Raw genomic sequence first — 11752 nt, 5'->3', positions numbered from 1 at the left:
TTCAAATGTTTCTTCTGTGTCATCAGGCTGTAAAACCCATTTTAAAAATGTAATTTTTAAAAGTGTTGGGAATTTTTAAATAATCTCTCCATTCTTAGACTGGAAATTTAGATGAAACACAGCAAAAGTGATCTTCAGAACTGTTTTTAATTAGGGAAATACACCAGATGTGTTTAACACACATTTGGTCAAATATTTCACACAACCAATTACTCTGAAACAGTGCAAATATCAATCACTATTGTGTAAGCTTTTGATCAGTGACTGTCTGGTTTCAAACAGTTAATAACACAAGACTAGCTCATCTTGTTTGCAGTGTAAGTCACAAATAAACACTAGTTAATTCTCTGGTCCATCCCAAGAACATTGGCTCTATGATAACAATAAAATCAAGCTACCACTTAAAATAAAAAATACAATAAAAAATACAAGACATACCACAGCTTGCTCTGCTGCCAAACTCAGCTGAGGAAAGCTTATTCATTTTCCCCATCAGTCTAGTCTTATCCTACATGAACACCAAAGGCTTTCCTTTCTCTAAATTTCTGCCGTCTCTTTCTGGGAACAGCTCTGAATGCTTAAAGCAGAAGAACGCCTCACAGTGAATCCCCGGACTGAAGAAAACACACCTGAACATCAGATATTCTTTGCACGCCATGTCACTAACATTTTTACATTTGCGCTACAATGACCAATATCAGCTACACCTTTATCAACACTTTTGATCAGTCAGTCCTTGCAAATGTCTGATGGCCCAAGACTTCCTGCTGCAAGCTGTGTCTACGTCCTGCGGCGCTTGGCTCCTCCAGGGCTGGAGGGATTGCTGGAGTTCATCACCTTCTCCACAGCTCGGTTCCTCTTCCTCTTTTCCCCGGCTGCTTCTTTGGATCCCGTGCCAGTCTCACCTGAGCCCCCCCTCTCTGCCCGCTCTCTCTCTTTCTCGCGCCCGCAGCTCTTCACGGAGGAATTGCTGCCTGACGAAGGGAGAGGGAGGGAGGAAATGAAAAAGAAGGGTGGGATAAGGGAACACAAAGAACAGAACAGTTACATATCATTACTGAAGAAATTAGCCAACTTATTTCCATCATGACATAACTGCAAACCTATGATATTTGCAGTTTATCTTTTTTTTTTTAGACAAAGAGAGAGATATTCCACCAAACAAAATCACCATATCCTATCATATATCCTTCCAGTAACAATTGCTCAGAGAAAGGACAAGTTTTACAGACTGACTTTACAGGAGTTTCAAAATGACAGCACCATTTGTGTACTTGGGGATACAAGAGAATCAGTAGATGTTTTGGAACCCCAAACACATCAGATATACTGAAAGCTCAGGACACACTGCTCCAAAATTTACTGATTTCTCACATACAATACTGTCACAAGACAAGGCACTTTTGACAAATCCTTGACTATATTAAACTTTAATGCTAATTTTTAGGTTGCAATATCACCTAATGATTCCCTTTCAAGTTATTTCATAACTGATTTCACACAAGCCATGAACCAGGGATGTGCTCCATTCAGAACTAGGGTTGCAAAATTCCGGGTATTTTCAAAGTTGGAAACTTTCCATGGGAATTAACGGGAATTAATGGGAATAAACTGGAAATTTGCAAAATTGCAAGTTAGCCTATAACAGGGGACTTAAATGTAGTTGAAAAAAAAAAAACATCTTGCAGCATAATCTTTGTGAAAACAACCAGATTTAACGCAAATTCAGTTGAATTTCTACCCTGCGCATTCCTCAATCACACGCACACAGCACACTACTTACTGCAGGCTACTTACTACAGCAGGACTACTGAAGCCACACTACTGCATTTGAGCCCAAGGACTACATCCAGTCAAGTAAGGTTTGATGATATTACTAGGGTAAATGTATTTTATCTATGGTATTAAAGTTTAACTAGCAAATACTAAATCAAAATGTGTTTATACAGTAGCTAGCAAGCCAGTAAATCAGATATGCTAAATGTAAGCTAGCTAACACCATTTCATTGACAATTTAAGAGGCTAGCTATCATGGTGCTAGCTAGCTCAACTGTAATGCTGTTTCTTCTGCCTTCTGCTAGCCAGTTTTCTCTTATCATACAAGAACGTAAGTTATAGTTTGATTTAGCATGTTGATAGAGGAGTGTTCATCTATTCATCTAGCCTATTTCTATTCATTTGTCCAGCATCAATTGTAAAATATTTTTACCATTCCAGAATATTCCAATTGTTTAGCTAACTATTTATATATCTGTGCATGGCATTGCATTAGTGTTTAATGCCACGTGCGCCATCTGATGTGTGGATACATTTCACCTCAGCCAATGTAGAAGGCTGTGTACATTTGCAAGTACTGTGCAAATACCTATGTTAAGAATGCCACAAAGATGCAGCAGCATATAGCCAAGTGCCCAAAGTTTTCCAATATTTCCAAAATTTCCCAGCTTAACTTCCCATGAAAAGTTTCTGGAAAGTTTCCGGAAATTTACCGGAAATTTTCCGCAACCCTATTCAGAACTGAGTTAAGAATGGCAATTCAATTACAATTCAGTACCTGGAATACAATAGAACTGCAATTCGAAACTGAACAACAAAGTAGAATTAAAAAGTAATGCAATTTAATTTAATATGAAATCTAAAGAAAATAATATCACCAATGTTGTTTAATTTTTAACAATACATTCCGTTTGATGCAATTTGATTTTGAAATGATGCAACTGTCACAGGACTCTAAGTTTTAAGACATTTTAAGAAATATCTTAAAGGGATAGTTCACCCAAAAAAGAAAATTCTCCCATCATTTACCCACCCTTATGCCATCCCAGATGTATATGACTTTCTGTCTTCTGCAAAACACAAATGAAGATTTTTAGAAGAATATTTCAGCTCTGTAGGTCCATTCAATGCAAGTGAATGGTGACCAGAACTTTGAAGCTCCAAAAAGCACATAAAAGGCATAATAAAAATAATCCATGAGACTCCAGTAGGTTAATCAATGTAATCTGAAGCGATCCAATCAGTTTTGGGTGAGAACAGACCGAAATGTAACTATTTTTTCACTATAAATCTTGACAGCAGTCTCCTTGGCAATCATGATTTCAAGCTCGTTTACACTTCTTATAGTGCCATCTAGCGCTCTGCGCATTCTTCAAGCACTAGGAAGTGTAATCGAGCTTGAAATCATGATTGTGACTAGAGACTGCAATGACAAGATGAAAAAGAAGTTCTCACCCAAAACCAACTGGATCGCATCAAAAGACATGGATTAAACTACTGGAGTGGATTACTTTAACGTTAATCTGTTGTTTGGACCTTCTGATATTCACTTGCATTTAAATGACCTACAGAGCTGAGGTATTCTTCAAAAATCTTAATTTATGTTCAGCAGATGAAAGAAAGTCATACACATCTGGGATGGCATGAAGGGTGAGTAAATGATGAGAGAATTTTCATTTTTGGGTGAACTGTCCCTTTAAGTTTCAAGAAATTTAAGAGATCTTCTTTAGATTACTGTACTTTATCTAAACAGATAATTGTTACAATGATGGCATATTTTAAGTCATGGCACCTTGACATGTTAAGTTTAATTTAATTTACTTAAAATTAATATAATACAAAAAAATAAACCAAAAATTTTAATCAATAATGTTTGAAATACCACCTATCAACGTGTATACACTGCCTGGCCAAAAAAAATAAATAAGTCGAAACAATGCCACGACGAATGTGTGCCGTAAACAAAGCTAAAGGCAGTATTGAGTCGAACCACTCTGTAAAGTCTTCTCCAGCACATCCCAGACTTTCAATGGGGTTAAGGTCAGGACTCTGTGGTGGCCAGTTCATGTGTGAAAATGATTCCACATGCTCCCTGAACCACACTTTCACAATTTGAGCCTGATGAATCTTTGCACTGACGTCCTGGAATATGCCCATGCCTGCATTCAGTAAATTCTGGACCGATGCACAACGATGAAGGTGGAGACATTGGTCCGGGTCCCTGACGCACCACAGGCCGCACCTGATCGAGCAGGAGCGTACCGGATACCTGTGAGTATAAAGGGGGATACATATCAAGCCTTGGTGGATTCCAGTTGTAATCAAACCTCCATTCACCAAAGCTTGATTCAATCCGAGGCTTTGGATTCAAGCCGGCGTGTGAAAGTAAGGTGTGTGCATGGGAATATTCACGATTACCCAATAGTGACGGTCATCATTCAATTTCAGGAACAAAAGCATAGTGTAGAGGCTGCAGTTAGTCCCTGTCTCACCCATCCACTAATCTTGGGTACGAATTGGCCGGCATTTACTGCTTTATTGAGGGAAATCTGTGTGGATGGGTCCTGTAACAGTGTTTTGGCGAGTGGTTTGCGATGCACAGGCTGGGGAGGCAGATCCGGGGCCGTCTACATCAGCTCCACGTCAGGAGGACGTAAGGGAGAGGGAAGTGCTGGCTTCCCTCAGCTTTAGAGGATTCCTGCAGGGGATTTCCCTCTGGAGCAGAAGCGAGACGAGACCCTTAGGCATGCCTTTGATCAAGTGAAAGTGACTGACGGTCAACGTCTCCAGCCAGACATTGCACTCACAATGATCGATTGTATCGCGTGACACGACTCTCTGACAAAGGAAAATACAACCCAATTGTTAGTACCAAAGAGTCGTAGGGAAATGTCATTCCAGACAGCTCATTATAATCTGATGGCAGGATACTTAGGGCAGGAAAAACACTGAGCTGTCTAATGGCCCGTTTCTATTGGCCGGGCATTCAAGGGGATGTTCACAGATGGTGTGCGGCATGCCGTGAATGTCAGCTGGTGAATCCACTGGCCACCCCAAGAGTGCCATTGCACCCCCTTCCCTTGATCGAGGTCCTCTTCGAACGAATTGGCATGGATCTCATCGGGCCATTAGAGCAGACGACACAAGGGCATCGCTTTGTGTTGGCTTTGGTGGACTACGCAATGCGATATCCGGAAGCAGTGCCTCTGCGCAACATCTCAGCACGTAGTGTTGCGGAGGCACTCTTCAGAATTATCTCCTGAGTGGAGATTCCGAAAGAAATCCTCATTAATCACGTTTATGTCACGTACACTATGCAAACTGTATGAATTATTGGGGATTAAATCGATTCGGACCAGCGTTTATCACCCCCAAACAGATGGCTTGGTCAAATGATTTAATCAGACACTAAAGAATATGATTCATAAGTTCGTGCACAAAGATGCTTGAAATTGGGACAAGTGGCTCAAGCTCCTATTATTTGCAGTACGAGAGGTCCCGCAAGCCTCGGTTCTCCACATTCAAATGATTGTATGGTTGACCGTGCGGCGTGCTCGCCGTTCTACAGGAAAATTGGGAGGGATCTTCAAACAGCAAAAACAAAATTCAATACGTTCATGACCTGAGAGCAAAACTCCACACATTGGGGCAATTAACACAGGAGAATTTGCTCCAGGCTCAAGAACGTCAGAGCCGGCTGTATAATAGGGGTACTCGGCAACAGGAATTTGCACCGGGAGATAAAGTCCTTGTATTACTCCCCACATCAAGCTCTAAAAAACTCGCCAAGTGGCAATGGCCCTTTGAGGTCACACGGCGAGTCGGGGAAATTGATTATGAGGTTAATCGAACGGATAGAGGCGGAGCACGTCAGATTTACCACCTCAATCTCTTAAAACCATGGAGAGAGGCGGTCCCCTTGACTTTGGCGACGGTGGTGCTGGAGAGGGAGGAGCTCAGACTGGAGGTGAACTTAAAAGTCACCGATCGAGTCATACCAGTCACTTGCTGAGACCACCTCTCACCGTCACAAGTCACGGAGGTTGCCAGGTTGCAAGGAGAATTCTTCGACATGTTCTCGCCTCTTCCCGGTCGTACGAATCTCATTGAGCACCATATCAAGACGACCCCAGGGGTAGTGGTAAGCAGTCGTCCCTACTGATTACCCGAACACAAAAAAAGTGGTTTGGGACGAATTAAAGGCTATGCTAGATATGGGGGTAATAGAAGAATCCCACAGTGACTAGGCCAGCCCAGTGGTGTTGGTTCCAAAGAGTGATGGCTCGGTTCTGTGTGGATTATAGAAAAGTCAATGCGGTATCTAAATTTGATGCATACCCGATGCCTCGGATTGATGAGCTGCTCGATTGGTTAGGTGCAGCTCACTTTTATTCAACTGGATTTAACAAAGGGATATTGGCAGATCCCCTTAACTCCCATGTCCCATGAAAAACAACGACATTTTCCACACCGTTCGACTTACTCCAATTTGTCACCCTTCCTTTCGGTTTGTTCAGGGCCCCAGCTACGTTTCAATGGCTCATGGACCGAATCCTCAGACCGCACGCTGCTTAAGCCGCTGCCTATCTGGATGATATCATCATTTACATTAATGATTGGCAGTGGCACATGCAGCATCTGAGGGTGGTCATGAAGTTGTTGAGATGGGCGGGACTCACGGGAAACCCTAAGAAGTGTGCAATTGGATGGGTGAAATTATGGTATCTGGGCTTCCACTTGGGTCATGGGCAGATGCGGCCGCAAATTGATAAGACCGCGGCAATTGCAGCCTGCCTAAGACCCAAGACCAAAAGGAGGTGAGACAGTTCCTTGGGCTGGCTGGCTATTATCCTAGATTTGTGCCTAATTATTCGACCATCACCAGTCCGCTGACTGATCTTACTAAAAAGGGGGCATGAGATCCGGTCCAGTGGACGTAGCTGTGTCAGCAGGCGTTCATGCTAGTAAAAGCTGCATTCTGTGGCAGGTCGTTATTGCACTCTCCTGACTTCTCTCTCCCTTTTATCTTGCAGACGGACGCATCGGCCAGGGGGTTGGGAGCAGTACTGTCCCAGGAGGAATGCCCTGTGCTGTATATTAGTCACAAGCTCTCGATGAGACAGATTAAGTACAGCACAATTGAGGAGGAGTGTTTGGCCATCAAGTGGGCGGACCTCACCCCCAGGTACTATCTGTTGGGACATGCTTTCACCCTCTGTTCGGACCACGCCCCGCTCCAGTGGCTCCATCGCATGAAGGATGCCAACACATGGATCACCCATTGGTATCTAGCTCTCCAGCCTTTTAAGTTCAAGGTGGTACACAGGCCAGGGGTGCAGACGGCTGTTGCGGATTTCCTCTCCAGAAATGTTTTACCTCTAATATGTTTTCTTATAGCTGGATTGAGCGTGCATGTATATGTTAAGGTTAGGGTTGGGGTAAGGTTCAGAGTTGGTACCTAGTAATTATTGTAGTTGTTGTAATTATATAGTGCATAAATGTAGAAAAGTACTGTAAAATAAAGTGCTACCAAAATTCTGTTTAGTTTCAGTTTCCGTACTTTGAATGGTTTTTAGTCTGGTATAAAGTAGGGATGGGGATGGGTACTCGAGTACTCGGATGTGGCAGCAATGATCGATCACGAAAACGATTATCGATGGTGATCATGCATGATGTGACTTTTCACTTAATTTGAATTTCAGTGACAATTACCTGAAAACTAAACACAAATGCATCAAAGCGGGAGCTTATTTTTAATTTTGAGATTTATTACGCTGTGGTTTGAGGGGTACATTGATTGTCAGAGACGTCTCATAGCAACCAAACTGATATATGATGCTGCAGTGCTATCGTTACGATATTCAAAAGTGTAATTAACCGTGTTTTGAACACCCGTCTCTGCAAAACGTTTGCTAAACACGTTTTATTATCATTTAATGTAAGAACTTTGACTCATTAATGGATATTATTTAATAAAAGTAAATGTCACAGAGTGTAAACCTCCCAGCCCTGGGTGCCGAAATGTTTGCGTGACGTAACACAACTGCATCTCAACGAAATTCCGCACAAGTTTCCAAGTTAGAAGTCTGACATATTTCCCCACAGAAGTGAACACTTGGGGGGAGACACACACACCAGACATGTGGCAGTGGACTCAATGCGCTGAAGCAACGCATATACAGCAAGCGAGTGTTTCAAACAGCTAGATAGAGCGCAGCTAAATGGAACAGAATGCACCGACTGAACTTCAACTTAACACGCATATTAAAAACGTGATGGTTATGGCATCTCCTGTTAAGCCAACAGTGATTTGAAAATAGATGGTTCAGACAGTCACTAAAAAACTGGTGCGCACTTACTAAGATTACTACGGTAACCTGAAGGAAGAAGAGACAGACACACACCTGTGCCCATTCTTTCATTGAGTTGGGCAGCGAATCTTCACATAATGACAAAATATGATGCATTATATTTTGATTATTGATTATTTTGTACATTTTGTAACAGATTATTTTATAACAGCCTATAATAATGAATAGACGATACACTGGAACATCTAGATGCAATGCAGCAGCCAAAGATGTTTGTCAGACATGTTACTATATATACAGTTATGTACATGTCATTGCCCCTCAAGTACTCGATGAGACGAGTAGTAATTAGTCCGAGTACTCGAGTAGACAAAATTACCAAAATGCCCATCCCTACTATCAAGAGTACAAAGTCACAGACACAATCGTTACTTGAAATGTCCAAGTTAATGAATAATGAGTTCACTAATATTTCTAAAATCTAACAAAGCTGTCATGTCAAGAGCAATTACTAGCTAGGTTGTTGTTGAACAAACCTGTCGAAACAAATCCTCAACATGCCATGCTTCAGATACCCTCCACATGCACTGAGCATAAAAAAAAAAAAGAGAAAGTGTAGGAAGGATTGCGAAAGACGGAAAGAAAGACGCACATGGTCAGAGGTCTCTGAAGTCTGTATAAAGAGGCCTCTGGTAATGAGCTGGTCTGTACAGAGTTTTGGAACAGAGTGAAACGTTTTCTTCTGTCCATACCTCGCAAAATCCTGGCAAGCCGTACTGGGACCCAGACCTTTAAAAATGAGACACAAATGACCAGTGTGAGCCACGCAGAGCTTCACGCCAACGGAAGAACGATCCAGAAAAAACAAAAAAAGTGATGCAATGACGCAGGCTTTAAAAGACGGCTTATGTCAGAGAGAGAGAAAAAGAAAAAGAGAGGGAAAGGCAAAAAGATTAGGGTGAATACATGAGAGAAATAAAGAGAGAAGGAGAAGAGAACCTTCTTCATGGGTAGCAGGAGGGTCACTCTCTTCTTTGAATTCCTCTTTCACATCATCCTCAGATCCCACTTTACCTGTGCAAAGACATTAAAGAGCATTTAATGATAAGTAAAACCAAACAGAACAAGAACTAATCAAGTAACAAAGAGGCAAAGAGCAGCTCACCTTCTTTGACATCTTGTATGATCTCTTCAGGCAGCACAAAGCTCTTTTCAGAGTTTGGAAAAGGGAGTATTTCTGATTCGTGCTGCAGTAACAAAACGCAATTAATTGATTAGCTTTGAACTCCTGACTTAACGTTATCTTTTTAGAGTAAAGCAGAGCACTGTAAACTTTATCTCTGTGGGGTTAAAATTAGGGATGTCCTGAAACCATTTTTTGGAGAATGAGAACGAGTACTCACCCATACTTCTTTTTCCGTTCTCGACGATGCTGATACCTGTTGTTTTATTTGTTTCTGAATTGCATTTTTAAAAATGTATTTCAATTTTATCATCAAAATGGTGTCTAAATAAATGAATTCATTAAAACTTTAAATCAACTGAAAATAGAGCAATTAATTTTCAATATAATATTGTATTATTTTTACCAAATGAAGTGCTTTTATACAAAGTCTCACAGTACAAGTTATTTTTGTCAAATAAAGTGTTGCATAACAGAGCCTCAGAGATGTGACACTGTTACAATTGATTTACTATTATTATTTTCATTGGTAGTAGTAGTATTACAGTGAATTTTCCATTACATTTTACATAATTAACTATACGGTCGTGATATACTGTATTTCTATGACAACTTTTCCATTTAAATGGACCTTTTATTTTGGTGGAAACTTTTATTTTGGAGTGAGTTTCTGTGTGTGTTTTTAGAAAATTCTCACCTCCGGAAAAGCAGGTAGCTACGTGACATGGGGTGCATTCCACTCAGAAGTGATCGTCCCTATGCCCCATTCCCTTCATAACTTTACAATCCACTGTGAGAGCTTTGGAGGGCTGAAAGGTGTTGGGCTGAAAACATTTTTTATTGGAAATTCTGTATGAAATGATCTTACAGCATGGTTATCATGATTGTTTTCCCTTCGAGGGCTGATTTGTCCCATTTGGATCGCAGGGTGAGTGTGATTATTAAACTGCAAAAAGCTGCTATTTAATTAAATAAATATGTTGTCTGTATATGCCTCACGCTACAAAGTGCTCGCTGTCATCAACTACAAACAGAGCGTGCGATGCTCGTGATAGTGTTTTCCGTATAGATATTTATGGTTTTCCCTGTATGAGCAGCCGGCTTCATGCATTCACTGTAAAGCGTGCAGCACGTGCAAACTACACATTTATCTCAATATATTAATCACATTAGGACAAAATGTGATTCTAATTTGTGTGCTAAATGTTTACACAATGACATTAATTCGTCATAAACAACAGATGGTATCGGTTTTTGGTATTGGTGCATTTTTACAAATTTGAGTACAAAGACAAGAAAGCAGTATTGGACCCTATTCTGATCCCTAGTTAAAATGAATATTCAGCTGATTTAGGCAATGCAGGGTGGATATAATGATAACAAAATGTAATGAGAGCATATGATACACACACATTGTTACATTCAATCAAGAATATTTAAGAACAGAAAATGTGCACTCTGATGTTCAGCCTTTTGTTAATCACAACAACAAAAAAACTCTCAGAATGGCCTGATATCAGCTGATTAATCGCCATCAATAATAAAAAACATTAGATAGACAGACAGATAGTACAGGCTACATCATGTAGTATATTGTATGGAAAATACAACACAATTGCATAATCAATCAAGCTGATGTGTGCAATACAGTGTAAATAATGAATAAAGAGGGAACATGTAAGAAGGTAAATTAAATAAATCCGTTTATTCGTGTCTTACCAGCGCTTGCATGTCATACATGGTGCTGAGGTGATCCCAGATGACTTTAGATGACACCTGCCTGCCGATGTTCTGACTGAACTTATCACGAATACAGATCATGTGGAAATGACGATTCACTCCTGGAAATATTGCACAAGCTTTATCTTGCAGCTATTTTACATTGTGACTGGCAAAAACATTTGCTGTTGTTGTAAATTAGCCTAGCATGCTAGTTTGCAAGCCTAGCTAATATTTACGTGCCAAAAGTAAAACTGATCAACTTGCTCCAAAATTCAAAACATCAATTAACTATTAATACTATATTTTGATGGAATAATGAACTAAATGTTTCTCAAATCTTTAACAAAGCCATGGTACAATAGGTGCGCTTCATCACTTGGCGGTTGGACTCGATAATGTTAAAGATCACTAAGATAAATTAATGCCAGATTCTCCATTTATAGACTATAATTATGGTAATTATATAATCACGATTTAAGTCATAATTATAAGGCAGGACCCTTATGAAGAGCACATGGTCTTGTTTACGGTGTAGTTTGCTGTGTTTCATGTGCAGTCAGACATTGAGATATCAGGGTTATTTACATCAAAGACTTCAAGTTCGTCTTACCTACAGGTTTGTGGCCCAGCATGGCGTGAAAAAGACACACTTCTACTTCTTGACTCCATACTATTGATTCTTCGGCGGTACAGATGCCCGTTTCTGCTTGTTTCTCTTCGGATGGCACAATCTCCGCTTCCCCCATGTTTCTTCAGGGAA

The 11752-nt window shown here is 40.6% G+C and overlaps 1 protein-coding gene across 3 annotated transcripts; it reads right to left on the bottom strand.

Annotated features, from left to right (window-relative positions):
• Positions 1-128: 128 nt before the first annotated feature.
• On the bottom strand, positions 129-11752 carry LOC127419290 (MRG/MORF4L-binding protein-like). 3 transcript variants are annotated; one of them, XM_051660584.1, is made up of 6 exons: positions 11603-11752; positions 10990-11111; positions 9253-9334; positions 9087-9161; positions 8840-8876; positions 129-974 (listed from the first exon to the last, which is right to left on the bottom strand). In XM_051660584.1, exons 1-6 carry the CDS (start codon positions 11736-11738, stop codon positions 902-904), a joined length of 525 nt encoding a protein of 174 aa, XP_051516544.1. In that variant the 5' UTR covers positions 11739-11752; the 3' UTR covers positions 129-901. The 3 variants fall into 3 exon arrangements, with proteins under 3 accessions (XP_051516544.1, XP_051516543.1, XP_051516542.1); XM_051660582.1 differs by lacking the exon at positions 129-974 and adding an exon at positions 982-4045; XM_051660583.1 differs by lacking the exon at positions 8840-8876.

The sequence above is a fragment of the Myxocyprinus asiaticus genome, chromosome 28 (assembly GCF_019703515.2).
Source record: "Myxocyprinus asiaticus isolate MX2 ecotype Aquarium Trade chromosome 28, UBuf_Myxa_2, whole genome shotgun sequence".
NCBI lineage: Eukaryota > Metazoa > Chordata > Actinopteri > Cypriniformes > Catostomidae > Myxocyprinus > Myxocyprinus asiaticus.
Note: the sequence above shows the minus strand (reverse complement) of the source record. Positions and strands in the feature narration are given on the sequence as shown.

What these genes read in the sequence shown, in the direction of transcription:
- LOC127419290 (XM_051660582.1), bottom strand. Translation starts at nt 11,738, where the DNA reads ATGGGGGAAGCGGAGATTGTGCCATCCGAAGAGAAACAAGCAGAAACG. An exon ending in GCTGGGCCACAAACCTGTAG is followed by an intron (nt 11,112 to 11,602) that starts GTAAGACGAACT and finishes CAATATTTCCAG; the next exon opens with GAGTGAATCGTCATTTCCAC. An exon ending in TGTATGACATGCAAGCGCTG is followed by an intron (nt 9,335 to 10,989) that starts GTAAGACACGAA and finishes TTGTTACTGCAG; the next exon opens with CACGAATCAGAAATACTCCC.